We start from the raw sequence: 22,784 nt of genomic DNA on the forward strand, positions 1-22,784 counted from the left end.
TGGTGTCATGGGCAGACTTCGAAGTGGTTTTGATGTGATGGAACCGAATTCATTTATTGCGATAGATATATAGCGATAGTAATAGGAGAAGGACTCTAATGTATTTATTGAGATATAAAGAGACAGAGAAAGAGAGCGAGAGAGAGCAGAGGCGGTTGACGTAATGCAAAAAGTAGACCTACCCTATACCTAGGCGAATGCGTGAATCTAATCTTTGCAACGCGAGTGATGACCGCAGGAGGGGTATTCTATAACCAGAAATAAACTGATATTCGTTGAACTTAAAATCATATACAGTCTTTAATGCTGGTAGCATTTTTTAAGCTTGCCGTAAATTAAACTTGACACATCATTTATATTGCAATGTTATATGTCTAATCTCAGGTCTTTTAAAGGATGAGCATTTTACAAACGTATCTCGTCCAGTACAACATGGACAGATTCTACGAGGCATTACGAAGTACAGTCATGCTCAGAAGGATGCTACATGACTGCATAGCATCTCGTTCAAAATTCACTTATTGGCAACGTAACATGCTGCCTATCTATCTTTTATTTCAGTGCAGAAACAAGATTATTTTACAAAATACAAATCCTTACTGTGGTTCACAAGAGAGAAATCTGTCATATATATCAAAATTGTAATAAAATATAACGTGTAGCCAGATTTTGGAAAAACAGTGATGGAATATTTCAAAAATTTTCGTTCACTCAGCGCCGATGCGTCTGACAACAAATGTCTTCATTAAGCTTAGGCTTAAATGTTAAAATGGTAAGAAAAATCATTAAAATTCTCACGAGATTATGATATTGACTTTAGTTGCAACCATAGAATTTTAAAAAGTCTTATTTGATTATTTTTACAGCTCAGTCCTGAAAAAGATGAATATATACGAAATTATTGCTGTAGCTAAAACATATCCACGATATCAATGGGTGGGCGTAACCTGTGAGACATAACCATTGGGGTGGTGTCAGTATGAACCATTTCAAGCATAGGTCTACACTGTGCAAAGACAATAAAATTATCTTGAAAATATTTATTCTATATCTGCTATAGAAGAATTTTGTATCTACATAAACGACAAAATTATTTGTGTTAGCTTTCTTTACTACTTCAAAAATAATGGTTTGCTATTAAAATATAGCAAATATTCGCCTTTGCAATTACTCTTTGGTTAACGCCAAGGTTTTCTTCTTAGGCCTATGTGTATTAGTTTCCTTAGCTTGCTAAGTGCACAGTACTCTTGACATTCCCATCTTTATACTAACAATTTGTGGTGAGAAAGTATATGAAGTTATCTGCATATTCTCGCATTTCAGATTTCCTTATGAATCAGTTATATACCAAAATTAAGGAAGGACTTTTTAGTAAAATAATTTTCTTCTTAAATAAAAAAAAAAGATTTGTTGCATAGGCCTTGACGTTAATACTAATAAATTTAAATTAATAACTATCTTTTGAATATATTTCACAGAAGGATCGTCTGTTATTATCAAAGAACAGATATTCTCTAAAAATAAATACTTTAGTAAACTAGATTGTATCTCAGAACCTAAAGATTTTCTTTTTATTAGGACAATACAACATGTGGACAGTTTGAACATTGCCTATGTCTCGATATTTCCAAGAAAGTTATCTGTAATTAATATTTCTATTTAAAAAAAGTGTATGACTGTTGAGACTATTAGGTGCATCCTTACACGCTGTAGAGGTAGTTATGATACCCACTTCTTGTAGCAAGTTGTGTGAGTTGGCTTTGGCAACACTGCCAACCTTGTCACATTATGCTTCGAGCTAAGAAGCGTAAAAAAAGTGCGAATGTATGCAATTCCTTTCACGCGAATTACGAAAGATATCAGGGAATAAAAGATATTATATCTGTTAGTCCAAAGGGAAAAGTGTTCATTGTGAATTCACATACTTATCGACATTTATAATATTGTGCTAAAAAAAAGTTTAACACTACTTGGCAACCGCACATTATCCGTTGCATCTGAGCTTTTAGAAGATACAAAACGGATCATGTTGCATGACATTTGAGCTTGGCTGTACTTCCTCATCCCAACGGTATAAAAAATGTTGGGATAAACGAGATCTCACAGTAATTCACCATACAGGAACAGAGGTGGTCGTTATAAGCTCATTACTTGAGGCCACGAACTCGAAGAGTGATATTCGTGAAGTAAATGATTCATTCGTCGTAACACAAGGGGCTAATTTTAATTTCATGCGGTTTCTTCTTCTTCCAAAATACTTCGTTCAATCAAGGATTTGAGTTTTTGGCATAAGGACGGCTACAGAGGATTAAATGATTTCAAGGATAAATTGGATTTTGGTAATGAAGACAAACTTCCTAAATATCTGGGAGTAGAAAAAAAAATGCATGTACTTTGAAATCAATCTGTATGCGTTTTGCAGTCTCTTGGTAGAGCGCCTACAAAACAACTACAAAATGATACTAAAGCACATCTTTTCTCTCTCCCTCTCTCTATTGACATGTTACGAATTTAAATCTGTCTTTTACATGACATTCTTACAAAACTCGATGTCGCTAGAAATATAAATATCATAAACTGCAAATAAATGTTAGTCCTGAGCCCTCTGCATTGATATGCGGATCAGGGTTGCCGTTTTGAGGAATTTCGTCTATTAGTGTGGCTTTCTGGTGATATCTGGCAACCCTCCGTGGCTTTTCTTCACTTTGCCTTTTTATGTTTTATTATGAAAATAAAGATATAAAACATATCCTGCTTATTTATGCAAATGAATTTTATTGAAATCCTTTATTTTTCTTCGTCAAGAATACTTTATATTAAGCTAGTGACTTGTAGTTTTCTAAAATCACGGAAAATAATTCTACATCGGAAAATACACATTCTAATCATTAAATCATAAATAAAGTAAAAAAATCAGATGAACTGCCTATGGTAACACTGCTGGAAGCCAATGTTGTGAAGAAAAAACGGCATCACTGATGCGGATACGAATCATGTCATGTCAATGAAACCATATCAAAAAGATGCTGTCGATTTGAGACTAAGCTTTAAAAAGAAAATCTTCCATATACTGGCTTTCACTTGAGAATGATGATAGGGGAAATGGAGATGGTTTGTGCATGTCCTTCGCACCACCCGCCGGAGAATAGGATTGCTATAGTCTAAGCTGAGCTCTTGCGAGTATCAGAGGAGTTGGAACACCTTGACCTACTTGTGTCACTTTGAAAAAAAAAGATATTTAAACGCATTACGTCTAATATTTTTTAATCTTTCGCACAAAAGTTTTTCAATGGTCATTACTTGGAGCATATTACCTAATGGGTTATATCCTTGACAGAACAAAGTATTTCCCTGGATTTCCTTAGAATCCACCGAGTGTGTGCATGTCTTTAGTGTGCGTGCGTGCTTGTGGGCGGGTAAGTATTACGACTGAGCTCTTCAGGTTTTGAGGTATAACGTTTCCGAAGTGCGAGGCCACGAAAGTGGTTTGTTAATGAAAATTAAAAGCAAGGCATTTCAATATCAATGATTAACTGAAAATGAAGAACTATGTCACTGCTAAACTAGTTTCATATATATATATATATATATATATATATATATATATATATATATATATATATATATATATATATATATGCGTGAGTTTTTACTATTCACAAACATCAACCCGTAAATAACGTTTACTATCGAATTCCCTGTATCTTGAAAACATATATTCCCGAAGTATAGTGAGTTCGATACTAAGTGATATTTGTGGCTTTATAATTATGTATGTATGTACGCACAAACACACCCATATAAATACATATATAATCAGATAGAGAGAGAGAGAGAGAGAGAGAGAGAGAGAGAGAGAGAGAGAGAGAGAGAGAATCTTGCTTCATAATAGCCTAGAGATATCCTTCTGTCGTTCGTGACATAAGGAAATCCATTTTGTACAAACTCGCAACTATCAAATATAAAACTTGTGAATCTGAACTCAGTTCCTTCGCTTTTTCTGTTTCCTCCCTTAATTTTCATTCCTATCATAATCATAGCATACAGCAATCACCTACAGAAGGTGATAAGGATCTCTGTATGATCTTGAATTAGTCACACAATAGGTAAATCCTGCAATAGGCCTAGCTACTTACAAATCGTGATCCTAGGGTTGCAATATCAAGCAGCGCACACACACACACACTCAGCTTAGTGTGGTCATTGTGTGTGTGAGAGAGAGAGAGAGAGAGAGAGAGAGAGAGAGAGAGAGAGATATTTGATATGATTTATATAGAATTTTGGCATTATGCCAAGTACTGGGGCAACTAAGGCCATTCAGCGCCGATACGGAAATTGAGAGTAAAAGGTTTGAAAGGGGTAACAGGAGAAAAACCTCAAAGTAGTTGCACTATGAAACAATAATGTTAGGAGGGGGTGGACAGTAAGATGGAAGAAAGAGAATATGAACGGAGGTACAGTAAAATGAATGAAAGTAGTTGCAGCTACGGGCCGAAGGGACGCTGCAAAGAACTTTAAGTAATGCCTGTATTGCACCGAATGAGGTGCACTGGCGGCACTAACTCCCTACGGAGAGAGAGAGAGAAAGAGGTAGCAACCACGTCTGCAGTAACGTCAACTTGGTCATGGCCGCTTGCTAGTGAGCGAGAGAGCGAGCGAGAAGCACAAATCCCGTGCGTTGATAATTAGGCGCATGAAATCATTCCCGATTGCCGCCACTTCTTGAAAGGGATGAGGCAACCCAAGGTGACCTCACCTTGCACGTGCCCTGCCCAGGGTAGAAGCGGTTGTTTTGTCTTTGCTTCGAGTGAATTGCTGATATACTCGGTCGCAACATACTGCGTAGTCTAATTGTAGTCTAATCATAGGGTTCTTGCTCTTTTGAAACCGTTATCTGATCATGATACTTCTTCTTTGTAAGGAGTTCAGGAGTTTTATCCCCCAAGTGTGGAGATTGGGGTGGGTAGGGTATACCCTACCCACCCCAATCTATGTGGCTCTGTGTGACTCACAGAGTCGGGAATTACTAATAATTATCATTTATTTATTAATAATTTTGAACAAAATTTCACTTTAGGAAGTTTGACAATAGGAAGCAGAGGAATTAGTGACCTCTATATTTCAGTCTTACTCTAGATCTCGTGTATATGGTCACGAACTTCCCAGTAAAAAAAATCAAATAAAAATTAGGAATAAAATCATCAAGGATTTGTAACCTCAAATCTCTGTTTCAATTTCCAAACACTTCCTTTTTATCTTTTGTACCAAACGTTGCAAGACGACAACAGAGTGAGACACAGGCAATCAATGGTGAGTCTTGCGGGAGTTCCTCAAGGTTGTCACTTTTCTCCTCTTCTTCATCCTCCCCCACCCCCTTTTTTTTTTTAGTTTTCGCAATGGATCCGCCCATTAGCCTTGTGCCATCAGCTGATTCAGTCCTTTCTTCATTGTCTTTGATACAGTTATCTTTCTCTCTTTCTCTCTCTCGTACTTCCTTGCCATTTCCTTGTCTCTGTCACGAATGCTTTGTATTTCGTCACATGATGACTACAATGTGAGCTTTTACTTTCTTCTTCTCTCTCTCTCTCTCTCTCTCTCTCTCTCTCTCTTCTCTCTCTCTCTTCGCTACACTCTGCTGAAGGGTCAATTTGGTACACAAAAACTTTCCTCTCTCTTGTATTTTAAGAGGCATACATTAATTTACCACACACACACACACAACACACACACACACACACACATATATATATTAGTATTATTATATATATTGTATATATATATATATATATATATATCTATATATATATATATTATATATATATGTGTGTGTGTGTGTGTGTGTGTGTGTGTGTGTGTGTACATCTGGTTATCAAGCGCGAAGAATGAAAACCCACTTTACAAAACAAAAAACACGCTCTAAAAATACTCAAATCATCAACAGGTCGTTATGTCCTTGGCCAATAAATCATATATTTTTCTCTCTTGCCCACCGCGCCGTTTATTTCACTTCTTGCAAGCACTGGTACACTGCATGCAAATTGAAGGCATACTCTTTCCATAAAACTGAGCAAGGCGTTATCATCCTTATGCTGTTAAGTTTTAGAGGTCAGTTTAAAAAAGCAAAGGATATCTAGGTAGAAATGGCTACATTAGGAGAAGCACCAGCAAACCATTCCTGTTGCTAACGCCATGTTGGTCGCTCTCGAACGAAGTCCAGGTAATTGTATTTAACTCCTAATCTTCTCTGTTAGTGAAACCTCCATTTCAGATGATCAGATGAAATATTTAGCATATTATTATTATTATTATTTTTTTCTTTTTGTCTATCACAGTCCTCCAATTCGACAGGGTGGTATTTATAGAGTGAGGTTCCGGGTTGCATCCTGCCTCCTTAGGAGTCCATCACTTTTCTTACTATGTGCGCCGTTTCTAGGATCACACTCTTCTGCATGAGTCCTGGAGCTACTTCAGCGTCTAGTTTTTCTAGATTCCTTTTCAGGGATCTTGGGATCGTGCCTAGTGCTCCTATGATTATGGGTATGATTTCCACTGGCATATCCCATATCCTTCTTATTTCTATTTTCAGATCTTGATTGACTTTGTCAATCAACGTCACGTCTGGTCTATTTGCACGTATGACCCTATCCGTTCTGATACCATAGTCCCGAGAGATCTTTGCCTGATCGTTTTCTATCACTCCCTCAGGTTAGGTGGCTCCGTACCACTTATTACTGCAAGGTCGCTGCGTTTTCTTCTTGCACAGGCCTCCAGTGGCGGGCTTTTGCCACTGAATCATTACTCTTTTTGTACTGGTTCTGTGCAAGTGCCGGGCATTCGCTTGCTATGTGGTTTATGGTTTCATTTTTCGTATTGCACTTCCTACATATGGGAAAGATGTTATTTCCGTCCCTCGTTCTTTGAACATTTCTTCTTCTTCTTCTTCTTCTTCTTATTGCTTTCACTTTTTCGTATCGCTACTTCGCCATAATATGGAAGATTTACATTTCCCGGTCTATCGTTCTTTGAACATATCTGGTTCTTATTATTATTATTATTATTATTACTACCCTAAAGCAATTCTCCTTGTGTTGTAAAATTTACTTATATTTTTCTCTATTCACTTATTAATTCATTTTTCCTTTTCGAATAACCAATCTCGTACTTCTACATTTCCTTTTGTCTTCGGTAACTTCTTTCAAATGAACAGTATTCTTTGGAAATTCGAATTTCAAGTCAATGGTCCCTTTGGTGGACTATATGAATGGGGAGCATCATCTGAGTAATAATAATAATAATAATAATAATAATAATAATAATAATAATAATAATAATAATAATAATAATTAATTATTATTATTATTCTTTTTTTGGTCTCCCACAGTTATTCTATTCGACTGAGTGGTTTTTATAGTGTGGGGTTCCGGGTTACATCCTGCCTCCTTAGGAATTCCATCACTTTTCTTACTATGTGCGCCGTTTCTAGGATCACACTCTTCTGCATGAGTCCTGGAGCTACTTCAGCCTCTAGTTTTTCCAGATTCCTTTTCAGAGACCTTGGGATCGTGCCTAGTGCTCCTATGATTATGGGTACAATTTCCACTGGCATATCCCATATCCTTCTTATTTCTATTTTCAAGTCTTGATACTTAGCAATTATTTCTCTTTCTTTCTCATCCACTCTGGTGTCCCATAGTATTGCGACATCAATGAGTGATACTTTCTTCTTGATTTTGTCAAGCAACGTCACGTCTGGTCTATTTACACGTATCACCCTATCTGTTCTGATACCATAGTCATCCCCGCAGGGGGGGCGGTGGAGGGTTGTGTCATCAGTGCACCGCAAGCTGGCATTACTTAAGGTTCTTTGCAGCGTGCCTTCGGCCCCTAACTATAACCCCTTTCGTTCCGTTTACTGTACCTCCTTTCATGTTCTTTTTCTTCCATCTTAATTTCCGCCGTCTCCTAACAATTGATTCATAGTGCAACTGAGAGGTTTTCCTCCTGTCACACCTTTCAAACCTTTTTTCCGTCAATTTCCGTTTCAGCCCTGAATGACCTTATACGTCACAGTGCTTGGCCTTTTGCTTAATTCTACATATATTCAATTCCATTCGATGCCAGAGTCCCAGAAGATCTTTGCCTAATCGTTTTCTATCACTCCCTCAAGTTGGTGTTCTTACCACTTATTACTGCAAGGTAGCTGGTGTTTCTTGCACAAGCTCCAGTGGAGGGCTTTTGCTACTGAATCATGCTATTATTATTTTTATTATTGCACATAGATGGAGCGGGTGTAACTTGCTTCCTCTACTGACACGAAAATATTTTCAAGAGATTTCCTGTTTAACTGAAGTTAACTTGAAAACATTCAGTCTTTATCTCACGCAAAAAATAAGAGTGAAACTGTCGGCTTTTTGCCCGGAATGCGAATACCAATAATGACAACAATTCCTAGCGAAAAATAATTATAATTATATCCCCTGCAGAGGAACATAATTTGGACTGAGCAGACATTTCACGTCAGTGCTACTTACAGATATAATTACTGTGCCGGCAGGTATGGCAGTTTTCAGTAATTGAACTGAACTTATTTGGAAAATAAAAATAAATTTACGTGTTTACCGTCTCCTTGCAGAAGTCCAAAAGCGGAGAAAAAGAAGATTTAAAAATTAACAAGTGTAAAAATGATACAACAATTACAAGGTCTGTGCACTATTGTATCTTGTGTTCTGGTTCGTGATACACGTGCGTTCTTAATTGGACTTTCCTGAGTAAAGCCTTGAAATAAAGACAGACGCCCCTTCTTCGCAGTCGAAAAGCACAATTCTGTTTTATATCCTGAACAGACAATATGCATAACAGCCGCAAGGGTAACAGCCAAAAGACAAGACGCGTAAGAGCCACAAGATAAGACGAGTACGAGGCACAAGACAAGACCAGTAAGAGAAATAAAAAGAGTAACATCCAAAAGATAAGACGAGTAAGGGCCACAGGACAAAACAAGAGGAATAAGACGAGTAATAGCCCAAAGACAAGACGAGCAAGATAGTGCCACAAGACAAGACGAGTAAAAGCCACAAAACAAGACGAGTAAGCCAAAGACAAGAAGAGTAAGAGCCACAAGATAAATGAGTAAAAGCCAAAAGACAAGACCAGTAAGATTCACAAGACAAGACGAGTAAGAGCCACAAGACAAGTAAAAGCCAAAAGACAAGGCAAGTAAGATTCACAAGACAAGACGAGCAAGAGCTCAAAGACAAGACGAGTAAGAGCCACAAAGACAAGACAAGCAAAAGCCACAAGAAAAGACTAGACGAGTAAGAGCTACAAGACAAGACAAGTAAGATTCACAAGACAAGAAGAGCAAAAGCCAAAGGACAAGACAAGTAAGATTCACAAGACAAGACGAGTAAGAGCCACAAGACTAGACGAGTAAAAAGCCAAAGGACAAGACAAGTAAGATTCACAAGACAAGACGAGAAAGAGCCACAAGACCAAACGAGTAAAAGCCAACAGGCAAGACGAGTAACGAAGGACAAAATTGGGGTCCTTTTCGGTCCTACAGAACACCAATGGTGATGTTGGGCCCTTGGAAGAGTTCCCTACACTCATGCACTTTAGAAGGACTATAGAGCTACCTGAGTATGCTAAGTCACGTCTATCCGAATCAAACACTATAATCCTTAAGGATAATGAGGCTTCCGTGAATAGGCACGGGTGTGTGGGGGGTGGGGGGGGGGAATTGGAGAATGTGGGTGGGGGAGGTTGTGTTAGTCGATATCTCTATTGGTGCGTTTGTCCGTCAGAAATCTCGTTAGCTTTGATATAAAGTCGCTTGCGTCATGAGGGACTGAGTTCGGTCTAACCTGTCTCGTTAACCTCCTGCGTTATGGATTTATTGCCTAGGTCGTTGATTTGCATTCCGAGTTTCTATTGTGGTGATTGTGTATGTATGTATTGGTACATACATACACACACATATATATATGTGTGTGTGTGTACATATTTATATGATATATATATAAAAGTGCACAAACATATACGTATAATAATATAATATATATATATGGATATATATATATATATATATATATATATATATATATATATATATTATATATATATATATATTATTATATATAGTATATGAGAGAGAGAGAGAGAGAGAGAGAGAGAGAGAGACATATTTTCTTATCGTCTTCAGTGCTCCTGCATGAGAATCACGATGACGCCATGACTATGCATTGCACTGGCAGGCTGCAACACGCCCTAATAACATTTTCTTCATATTTTCCTGTAACTGCCTCGGCCTTTCTAAGAGACCTAGGAATACTAAGTCCCTCTTTATGTATTTTCAAGCTACGAAGCTAAGACCTGTATCCTTGAGCCTTCTACTAGCCTTGAAGCTGTCCCAAAGCAAGGCCACGATGGCTTTTGTTTGAATAAACACCGTTCCTCTCTAATCAAACACATTACGTCGCGTTTTGCTCCAGAATATACAGAACATATTTAGTTATTATACTATTCGTCAGGTTTTTCTTATGTGAAAGGCGGTAATAATTCTTCTATTTATTTTATTTCTTATATTTACGTTCTGAATACCCACGGTGCCTCACTAAATCACTACTTTTCGCTTACTCGGGGAGAAAGCCTACAAACTACTTTGTTGTTGTTCTTGTTGTGGGGGTTGGGGGGCGGCTGGTTAGGGGGTAGGAACGCCCTATTGAAAAAAGCCTAAAAGGTCTGAAAAATGTGTTTCGCGTTGAGTTAAAGATACAGGAATTTTAGGATATGATATTTATTATTTATTGATTAGAATGAAAATATAAAAAAACAATAATAATGTGCATGTTAAACTGCACAGAGCAATGATTTCTGATAAAATATAACGTATTTACTTTACCTTTCGTTGGTGAAACAAGGCTCTAATTGACCGGAGATTTTAGCACGTTTTAATTTATTTGGTGTACAGAATTTAGGCAATGTTTCCGTTAGATTAATTTGGTTCCACTTGTTATAGAGAATATATGAACAGTTTAATTTGCGTCTTTTTTATTTGATCCTTGTTGATAGTATAAGTAGTACTAAGTATGAGTACTAATTACAAGGACCATTTCACGTTAAGCTTATGGTTGAGGGGAAAATCTTGCCCGGGTCCGACTAAGCTGGAGGTAGCATCACACCTTGTTAACTTAAAAAGCACTACTTTGGGTTAGACCTATATTTCGTTTACCGTCGATCGTCTCATGTATAAAATTCGATAAAAACTGCCAAGGCCAATACAAATATTTGCCTTGGAAACTGCAAAACCTTTTCGTAATCCATCCCCATTATTGCTCTCAATATCCTACGGATATCCTACAGATCCTATGGAGGTAAATAATTCACGTGGATGACTTACCTGACCAAATTGGCTGGTCATGAAAATGTTCTGCTTGGTGAGTTCACACATCTTGGTCAAAGGATATTCGGTGAATTCCTTGCTCTGTTGTCAAGTGCTGTGAGATGAAATTCTTCTTCTTTAATTGACAAGAAGCTTCCCAGCCTAAAAAATAAACACGGAGAAGACAGATTTTAATCACAGGTATATATAAAATAACAAACTTTCGGCAGCAAATCAGAAAACCACTGTGAAATTGCACATATATATAAGCTACACACAAACCTTCACACGATCCATTACAAACTGAAGATCCTCGCTATTGCAGGAAAGAACAGAAATACTTTATTCGTTCAATTTGAAATACGACTCCTAGTGTACCTCAGATATATTACTCCGTGGAATAATGGTTAGAAATATTCTCTGCTCGGCCTAATATCACGGCCTCTTTTGGTGATTTCCGGAACTACTCTAAACTAACAACTGGTTGCTGAGAATAAGAGCATTCCAATTACTTCTTCATGCAATATCTTATGTCACTTCCAGGGTTAAGCAATACAGAATGCACTTTCCTCCATGTTTCGTCATCAATTATTATTATTAATATTATCATTATATTTGAGAGAGCGCCAATTTACCTGGCTATAATCTCAAATGGTTCATCTTAGGATCTGTTCTGAAACGAGCAACTGAATATGGAACAAGAAAAATTAAAGAAGTAAAACAGCTAAGAAAGAAGAGTTATAGCAATGAATATATATATAATAATAATATATTATTATTAATATACTTATAGTATATATATATCTATATATATTCATTGCTATAAACTCTTCTTTCTTAGCTGTTTTACTTCTTTAATTTTTCTTGTTCCATATTCAGTTGCTCGTTTCAGAACAGATCCTAAGACGAACCATTTGAGATTATAGCCAGGTAAATTGGCGCTCTCTCAAATATAATGATAATATTAATAATAATATATATATTATTATTAATAATATATATATATATATATCATATTTATATGTATATATATATATATATATATATATATATATAGACATACATACATATACAAATAATATGAATTTGAATAAAGGAGATCGCAGTCTTGTCTAAATGTATGCCCGTCACGTACAAAGCCTACTCATAGAATTGACGATAAGCCCGAGTGGAAAGGCTTAAGAAAATTGATTGACTAGATGCATATCCCTGGCAAAGCAACCACCAAGGTCAGAAATGTGTTCGATTGCATGAGATTAAATTCACCTGATGCTTATACGCTTTTGTAAACCTCAAGATAGCATCGGTTTCACTTTTGTCATTTGAATTAGCTGGCTTTAAGTACAGACACTTCGAATATCGTCTGAAGAAATCATTGTACGAAAACCTCAACTTTAATTAACCTTATTTAGGAGCAATTATGGGATTTTTCATAAATACCTTCAGTTAGAAGTCCTCAATGTTCTAAGATAGAAAATTCAGATGCATTAAAACTGAGACGATATATAGATGGGAACTTTAACGTCATTTGTATACGCATGAAGTTGGGATTAATGTTTACGTCAAGTGGAATCACTGCATAAAATAGATACAGTCACTTTCACATAAGAAAATTACTTTGTTATATAGGTAGGGAAAAGTTCATTGCTGTGGCTATAATGAATCGGCTCGCACCTATAGCATGTTTTTCTTTGCGTTAATGTGAATTCTCTAGGAATAAAATAAAATAAAGACATGTAGCAAACTGTCGATACAAATCGACAAATACAGAACTTCTTGGTGTTAAACCTCATGAATGCAAACACCTCACACATCATTTCTGCATGGCAAAGAAGTTTGGGGACTTCGAAAAACTTCTTAATATGGACCGTCGGTCCGTACAATGACGTCATCAGTGCCCTATAGTGTGAATTCTGATTTTAGTGGTGTTTCTCTCGCAATGACAAATGAGGTGCTGTGTCTTGAACTGACGTATTTTGGTAGATTTTTCCTTTTCTCTGCAGGACTCTTGATTATCCTACTGAAAGATAGGATAAACCGAACAAGGTTACGTATAGACGTGAGAGAAATGAAAACTCGTATTACATTTTGTTATTATAAATCCGCAATTCATCAGATGGTTTGATTTACGGATAAACAAATGTACTTACGCCTATGTCTACGAAGGTAAATTAAACCTTCCTTTTTAGGGAATATTAGATTTTATTACGATAAATCTGCAGTTCGGCGAATAGTTTTAATTCATCCTAGGTCTACGAAGGTAAATTAAAGCTTATTTTGTAGGGAGTATTAGATTTTGTAAGGATAAATTTTGCAATTCAACGAATAGTTTTAATTTATGAATAGTATATACCTAGGCCTATGTCTACGAAGATAAATTTAAGCTCTTTTGTTAAGAAGGTGTTGTAGTTAACAAGTATAAGTACTGACAATAAATTACAATGCAAACGGAAACAATTCACGTACACACACAGCACCAGCACATTAATTAATTGTGATGAACGGCTAAAACGGACGTTACAAACGATGCAATTCAGTCACAGGCGCTTGAGAATTAGTTTTGAAATTCATGCCGTTTGTTCTGAAGAAAACAAATCTTGCAATTGCTACAGACTTGTTCGTTGGTCTAGGTTGCTAAAAACGTATGGAAATTACACTACCAAGTTTATCTCATAGCTCTCTCTCTCTCTCAACAAGTTCAGTACAATGAGCAGTCTTAATAGGCGCAGTGCCTTCACCTGTTTCAGCAAGTGTAAAGTGTAGTACCAGGACCTGTGTCAACAGTTGTAGTACCATAACCTTCTTGAAACATGTGTAATACCTTCACCTTTTTTAACATGTGTAGTACTATGACGTCTTTCAACAGGTGTAGCACCATGACCAGTTTCAACAGGTTTAGTACCATGACCTGTTTCAATAGGTGTTGTACCATGACCTATTTCAACAGGTGTTGTACCATGACTATTCCAACAGGTCCAGTACCAAGACCTGTTTCAGCAGGTGTTGTACCATGACCTATTTCAACAGGTGCAATGTACCATGACACATTTCAACACGTGTTGTACCATGACCTATTTCAACAGGTGTAGTACCATGATCTTTTTCAACAGGTGTAGTACCATGACCTCTTTCAACAGGTGTAGTACCATGTCCAGTTTCAACATGTGTATTAGCATGAGCAGTAAATCCACCCTCAACGTGACAACAGCCTCTTGAACTAATTGATAGTTGTCAATTACTGATAATATTTCACCCCGTGTTATCTCGAGTGACCCCATTTGTCGTAGGAAGAGATAATGAAACGCATATGGGGAGGAGAGAGAGAAAAATAGTATTTAAGTGAAACTACTATTATTCATCAAAGCACAATACTGATCCTCTTTATGTTAATGAGAATTTGCCTAAGATTTTTCACTTGTTTCATTTTGATAGGAACATTGTCTAAAATATATAACATCTATTCTTACGTTTTGAAATTAATTGTATGCTGCCGTTTTTATCATCGTTAACATTTTCCTTACTGTCACTATTATTTCAGTATTATTATTGTTATTGTTATTATTACGAATACTATTATTACTATTAATTCTGCAACTATTCGAGTATAACCGATTACTATATTTTTTCTTTTATATCTTGTATCTGAATTGAGTGTAATGTATTGTCTTTACTTTGTATATTTCATGTATATATATCTGAGCTGCAATAAAGGATATTATTATTATTATTATTACAAGCAAAAATACTATTAGGTAAATGAACCATAATCCTCAAGGCTAAATTTATCTGGGCAAAAGTTTAGCATCGTTTGTAAAACAGATTGTAAATAAAAAAAATGGTAAAACGTTAGTAGTAGAAGCAGTTGTTTTCGATATATACCTTTGAAACGGCTCCCTTGCTCTGTGAACTGTTAGCAACTAGACCTATAAAAGTTAACATGCAGTTTGTTTACGAACATCGCCTGGCCTCCTATCAACGCCCGAGTGTTAAGAGAAGAAACTTCAGAGAGCTGGTTGCTTGCAAGACCTGTTTTGTTGTTCATCGACATTCCACGTAGGTGTTGCTTGGTACTTCGTCCCAGAACCGGATTCCAGAGCGCTTTGGCTGCTCTTGGACTTCAGACGATCATGTTTTGTTTGTTCTCTCAACGAACCGCTGGTGAGGGCACAAGCACTCCAGGGGAAAATTTTTGCGCGTGACAGATCTCTTGGGTTCATCGACTTGCTCTCACTGTTGTTTGGATGATGAGTCGTACCGAATGCATAAAAAGGTTTTGCGACATATACACTGATATATAGACTGATCTCTTTCTACAGGTGTAGTACCATGACTTCTTTCAACAGGTGTAGTACCATGACCTCTTTCAAAAGGTGTAGTACCATGACCTGTAAATTCAACCTCAACGTGGCAACAGCCTCTTGGAGACTTGGACTAATTGATAACTGTCAGCTGCTGATAATATTTCACCCTGTTTTATCTCGAGGGACCCCATTCGTCTCACTGTTACCGAGTGAAGCTAATTGCACTCTCCCAATTTTCATGTTTATTTTAATTTCCATAATATACACAGTCTTTTGTCATATTTTCAGAGAGTTTTCTATTAATTTCTTGGTTTGTTAGAGAAAGGTGTCTAAATGCCAGCATGAAGTTAAAAAAACTTGCAATCCTCAGTTAACAGTCCTTAGGTATTCCGGCGCGCGAAAGATTTATTGCCAGATGAAAGGGCAACTCTCTCTCTCTCTCTTCCTTGGTGTTGTGTAGAAGGACCGAGTAGCCTTCCCTTCTTGAGTGATAGGAGTTCACTGCTCCAATCAGATTACTAATGTTCTGATCGTATTTCAAAAGGCGTCCTTTGATCGAAGTAGGATTAAAGAATATGAAAATTGAAAGGAAGCTGATTATCTAGTCAATAGTCTTGCCAATAATTGTAAATCTGAACACTCCACGTTACGACTCTAGGTCTACTTGATAATGTCAACAGGATCAAATTTCTGACATTGCTCAAACTAAAGACCATCAAGCTTTAGCCATCACGGTGTCCTGGCTGACGCACGCGAGTTGCTATATAGCGCAACCATTAGCAGTAATGGTCGATGGAGCCAATTACTCATTCAGTGATTTGTAATAAGGGGAGTTTGTATCACGAATATGGAGAAAGGGAACATATTCCTTAGTGGAATGAAGGGAGTTCGCAACTTATCCGCTACAGGTGTGGGGTTTCTCAACCCATCCCCACCCTACCTTCCACCAACCCACCCGGACGGACGCCCTCACCCCCTTCCCCAACACCACATAACCACACTCGGCCAAATCAACAGATAAGAAAAAACACGTGATCATCATCATCATTATAGCGGCAAGTACCTTGATGAAATATAGCTTACGTCACGTTTCCACAACACACCATCTATGAGTGTTTAGTTATTATTGGTCGATATTGTTATATTCTTAAGGGTTATTTGCAAGGGGCACTTTTCTCTCAACATCGTGACTTCGCTTTTCTCACCCGTGAGAATGTCAGGTATCCCCAGAGAGAGAGAGAGAGAGAGAGAGAGAGAGAGAGAGAGAGAGAGAGAGAGAGAGAACCATAATAATAATAATAATAATAATAATAATAATAATAATAATAATAATAATAATAATAATATAATAATAGGCACAATCCCAAGATTCCTGAAAAGGAACCTGGAAAAACCAGATGCTGAAATAGCTCCAGGACTAATGGAGAAAAGTGTGCTACTAGAATCAGCACACATGGTAAGAAAGGTGATGGACTCCTAAGGAGGCTGAATGTAACCCGGAAACCCCACACTATGAAAAACCGCCCAATCGAATATAATAATAATAATAATAATAATAATAATAATAATAATAATAATAATAATAATAATAGAAAGAAGATGAGGGAACCAATACCAAGTCGCATGCGAGAAAAACATTATTCCCTTTATTATATTGGCGAAAAGAAAACGAGGTCATTCCACTGTTCAGCTGTATTTTGTTGTATAGACTATTATTATTATTATTATTATTATTATTATTATTCAGAAGATGAACCGTATTCATACGGAACAAGACCAGAGGCCACAGAATATGGTGTTCATTACGAAGTAAGAGATGAAGAGAATGTAAAGGGAATTATTTATTGGTATTATTATTTCACATGGAACAAGCCCACGGGGCCAGTGACTTGAAATTCAAGCTTCAGCAATTCCGGAAAGAAGGGAAGGAAATTGCCTAACGTTCGCTTGTCAACTAAGTCTGCACCGAGATACCTCAGGGCGAGTTGCTGCAGCCTCACGGAAATGCAGAGAGTAATCAGGTTATCGAATTAGGATGCACGTTATCTCCTTTGAGGATTCTGTATCCAGCGAAGGCGAGAGGAAATGGACAAATAATGTCGACTGCTTCCTAGATGAGATGAGGTGAGAGAGGAGAGAGAGAGAGAGAGAGAGAGAATGGAAAATGATGACTGATTAGTGGTTACAGGATAATTCACTTTTGAACAATTAACGGAAATGCTTCGGATAAGCAGAGAGAGAGAGAGAGAGAGAGAGAGAGAGAGAGAGAGAGAAGAGAGAGAGAGCTGTTGACTGATTATGCTAATTCACTTTTCAACGACTCCTTTAAATCAAAACTAAATTCAGCTATAAAGACAGTGAAAAGCGGGAGTTGGAGTGGTTGGACAGCAAGATGAAGTACAAGGATCTAAAAATGGAACTGGAAGTAACGGTTAAGAGAGGCTGGAACGGAGGTAAAGTAAAAAGCCTAAAATGAAGGTGCAGCTAGGGGCCGAAGGGACACTGCAAACACCCTTTAGTAATGCCTACAGTGCACCACGTAGGTGCACTAAAAGCACTTGAAATGAATGGACTAATGCTTCGGCTTTTCGCTTACTCGGGAAGTAAGCCTTGGGGGTTTAGGAAAGGTCTATGGAAGAGCCTAAAAGAAGTCTGAAAAAAAATGTTTCGTGTTGAGTTAAAAATACAGGAATTTTAGGTAATGATATTCATAATTAATTTAAAAGAATGAAAATGTAAAAAATAGATAATGTCCATAATATGAATGTTAAACAGTACAGAAAAATTATATCAAATAAAATATAGCGTACTGATTTTAATTTTCATTGGTGAAATAAGGCTCTGCTTGATTTTAGCACGTTTCAATTTACGTTAAAAGTTAGGAATATAATGTTTACAACCTACGCGAGAGGAAAATCTGGAGATATAGTACAGAAACAGTAACTGTCCTTGTTTTCTACAAAGAAGGAATTCTGATCTGGAGATTATGTCCTACATTCATAAAATTTCACGACAGAACCCTTAACTAGAATGGTGTCCCTACTATGATAAAATGTACTTTTCTAACACCATATTGTTAATGTTTAGAGGCAAGGACAAATAAAATAACGAATATATTGGTATTTCTCTGTCTTGTTTCCTCTCTCACTGGTACCATTTCTCAAGTTCTTCTCTGCTGTATTAATGATTGAGACTTTCATACAACTAAATTTGGGCTTCACTGGGCGAACTTCAGAAATGCATGTTAAAGTTCTTTAAGTCTTCTCTCTCCCAGTATCACAAATGTTTTGACAGCGCAGTGTTTATAAAACCGAAGATTATCAATTGAGATATATATATATATATATATATATATATATATATATATATATATATATATATATATATTATAACATGTGCCTTCCCCTTTGGAAAGGGTGGCTCCATTAGCTGCTGGACCTGCACCCTTCTGCAACCTACCAAAGTCAATTTATTACAAGGACATAATTCATTGTGTAAGTCAACACAAATACAATTGGATTCTACGATTTTCTTTTTCATTTGAAGTGAACACTTGAATAATTGTTGACAGGCAATAAAAATGTGTGAATGTGGTGTATCTAAACTGTCAAAGAACTTGAGCAATTAAAGCCGATTGGTATTAAAGGGATTACAGATAAAAAGAACGTGCTTCGGTATTGCTGTACCAAGTGCTTTCGTACGTGTTTATTTGGGAATCTTAAGGTTACTCGAGATGTGTGAACACAAAGAAATACTTCTCCTTCCTCTTATTAATTTTGTTATTGATAGTAAATGAAAAACTAAGCTTCCTAAATTTTAGCTCCACTGCATTATCGTCTCATTTATCATTATATATTTTAATTATTTCTTCTTATGGAAGAAATAAAATGACCATAAACTTAAACAATAAGATTCCACAAACTAAGATTTTTATATAACAAAAAAGGGAGTAAAAATTAACATTTCTTCACGAAGTAGGTCACAACTACTGACAATACCAAGTTACCAACAGTTGTTAACATCAAAGTAATCACAAGTAACTGACAGTACCAAAAGTAGAGCAGAACTATGTAGGTCACAACTGACAATATAAACAGTAGAGCAGAGACAATTCTAACAGTAAAGCACAACTAAGTAGATCACAAATAACTGAGGATACCAATATTAGACCATCGATAACGTGCTAACAGACGGCACAAAACAGGGAGAGCTGAGACTGTCAGGTCATTATTTGATTTCGTATTCGCAAATGGCAGAGTGACTCTCAGCGCAGTCAGAGTCGTGGAAGAGGAAGAAGAATCGACGCTGGAAAGTCATGCAGTTCTGCGCCTCTCCGCCCTGGGGTTCCCTGCTGACGGTGTCGGCGTTGCAGCTGATGCCCCAGAAGGGAGACCCCATCTTCACCAGGGTCCCGTCCGTCCACTTCCACTCTCCCTCCTTTTCCCTGTCGTTGCCACCCAGCCAGAAGTGGTCTGTCACGAGTTCTGTTGAAGACAGTTTTCATGTATGGACCAATTACACTGTATGTGTAAGCAGTTAACAAAACTCGTTAGAAGACTTCCATTTAACTTTCAAAAACACTATAACTGGTTCACTTAAGGTAGATTCTTGGATGAGCCCTATGCCTACGAGACGTTAGTTTGGCGGCCTCTGATTGGCTGGGAGCTGCCTACCTCCCGGTACCAGCCAATCAGCAGCCGCCAAACAAACGTCTCGTAAGAATAGGGCTCTTCCAAGAATTTGCCTTAAGTGAACCAGCTATAGTTTCGAGCAACTACTTCTCCAGGAGTTCTTACGTTCACCGGAAGATGAGCCTAGTGTAGCTCGAAACTCTTGTATTTTTCAAGAGTCAGTGGCGTCTTTATAACAGTTTTCTTTTTTATTATCAGCAGTTTACATAAAAGGTAACACTAGGTAGTACCTCAGTCATCATAAGCCGTGTTCAGAGTATCCTCATATTAGACAGTCACTAATGGATTTCTTTTTGGGCGCTTAGGTGGCAAAAACATCAGAATTTGTTCCACCAGCATCAGGTACCTTTATCTTCGAGGAGTTGAATCAGGTCGTACAAGAAATCGGCGCTGTCCACCTTCATTAAATCACCTCCTAAGTCCTGACAGTAGAGCCTCATGACATTCCAGGTACTTGTCAGCTCAGCAAAATAGAGACATCGACCGAAGACGTCCTCGAATGGAGGGGGGCAACCTATAAGTGAATCAGTGCCATAGCCTGAACGTTCGTATGCTGTAGTAGTGAATATAGATGTTGACACAAAGACTATTAAGGAGTTGAGGATAAGCAATAGAATTAATTATTTGAAGAGAAAAAAAAATAGTCTGAGGATGTAAAACAGCCAAATTTTGCAAAGGTTTTCTTACTGAAGCAGAATTTTTTTTAATTTTTTGACTGTCGAATGTGCATTTTTCCCCAATTTTTCAGTTATCTGCACCGATTGTGATTTTGTCAATGACCTCTTGTTTCAGCAAAATATCTAGTCGATCTCTCTCGCCATCCAGGATGTATGGTGAAAGACGCCTTGATACCTCCTTGCATTCCAGAGGCCACGACATATTTTTCGTAAATAACTTTTAAACCGACTAATGGATTTCCATGCCACTAAAGCACTGAGTGTTTCAAACTTCGTCCCAATTCGAGGAAATACTGTGCATTGCCTATGTGTTTCATTAATTTTTTAACTTAAGAAAATGAGGTTAAAGCTGCGCTTAGCCGCTACCCCAATCATCCGCATAACTGGTGACAATGGTTGTTTGACTTAAGATTAATAGTCATTTCACCTTTCCTGGATCAAACAAATTTTTTTCAAAGAAAATTTATATATTGTATGATATAAAATTTTGTTTAAAAAATACGTCATAAAGCACCACTTGTTCGAAACGGTCTGTGGAAAGGCAAGAATTTGATCTTTTATCTAAGAGTAAACGGCTTAATTAAGCACATCCGTCAATTCAGTGCACTACCATAAATTAGGATAATGTTAGAAACACTCAGTGCTTAAGTAGAATGGAAATTCATACGTCGGTTTAAAAGTTATTTACGAAAAACGCTATTTCATGGCCCCTGTAATGCATAGTAGTTGAGACAATATCATCGTCGATGTAGATAATAATAATAATAATAAAAAAAAAAAAAAAAAAAAAACAAAAAAAAAAAAAAAAAAAAAAAAACTGAAAAAAATTCAGATAAAAAAAAAGGGGGGGTGGGGGGTTTCGGGTGGTCGGGGTTGGCGATTAAGTGCTTGCAAAAATTTACTTATGCAGTTTCTGGAGGCTTGAATTTCAAGTCAGTGGCCCCTGCTGTGGGCTTGACCACCTCTGACTAATAATAACAATAATGACAATCAAAAGCCACAGTAGTGTTAAAATATATTATTGTACAATGGTAAAAAATACAAGGAGAGACTTCGGATACTGCTCCGTATCCCTCTTCAGTCCTACTGACGGTCAAACAATGGAGGACTGAAGAGGGATACGGAGCAGTATCCGAAAGTCTCTCCTTGTATTTTTTACCATTGTACAATAATATATTTTAACACTACTGTGGCTTTTGATCGTCAATATTATAGCCTCGTTACGGAGGTCCCTTAGTTCAATAAAAATAATACTAAAGTTTAAAAAACACACAGCCAAATCACATACCATCTGTTTCCTGTGAAGGGCTAGACCCACACAGACTGGAGGACGTCCCACCAAGAACCAGCCCTGGAAGAGAAAGAGGGTGGTAAGCAGATGTATTAAATCCACCTTACATGCATAAAAAAAAAAAATACAAGAAAAAAAAAAAAACACATGGGTGACTTTCGCCGTGAAAGGAGGGAGGGAGTTAGAGTGGTTAGACAGCAAGAAAGAGTATAGTATAGAACAGGATATGATTTAAACCAAAGGCCAAGCGCTGGGACCTATGAGGTCATTCAGTGCTGAATGGGACACTGACAGTGCGAATGTTTGAAAGGTGTAAACGCGGAAAACCTCGCAGTTGCCCTATGAATCAATTGCTAGGAGAAGGTTGGAACGTAAGATGGAAGAAAGAGACTATGAATGTAGGTACAGTAAAAGGAATGAAAGGGGCTGAGGCTAGGGGCCAAA

General features: G+C 37.2%; 1 protein-coding gene across 2 annotated transcripts in view; it reads right to left on the minus strand.

Annotated features, from left to right (window-relative positions):
* Positions 1-19,351: 19,351 nt before the first annotated feature.
* Positions 19,352-22,784, minus strand: part of LOC135197981 (C-type lectin domain family 17, member A-like) — a 7,388-nt gene continuing 3,955 nt past the window's right edge. For both annotated transcript variants that reach the window (XM_064225299.1, XM_064225298.1), the window contains exons 2-4: positions 22,338-22,400; positions 20,719-20,886; positions 19,352-20,165 (exon numbers count right to left, since the gene is read on the minus strand). In XM_064225299.1, coding sequence (XP_064081369.1) covers positions 19,909-20,165; positions 20,719-20,886; positions 22,338-22,400 — 488 coding nt within the window. In that variant the 3' untranslated portion in view covers positions 19,352-19,908. The remainder of the gene's footprint in view (positions 20,166-20,718; positions 20,887-22,337; positions 22,401-22,784) is intronic.

This window comes from Macrobrachium nipponense, chromosome 21 (genome assembly GCF_015104395.2).
Source record: "Macrobrachium nipponense isolate FS-2020 chromosome 21, ASM1510439v2, whole genome shotgun sequence".
Classification (NCBI taxonomy): domain Eukaryota; kingdom Metazoa; phylum Arthropoda; class Malacostraca; order Decapoda; family Palaemonidae; genus Macrobrachium; species Macrobrachium nipponense.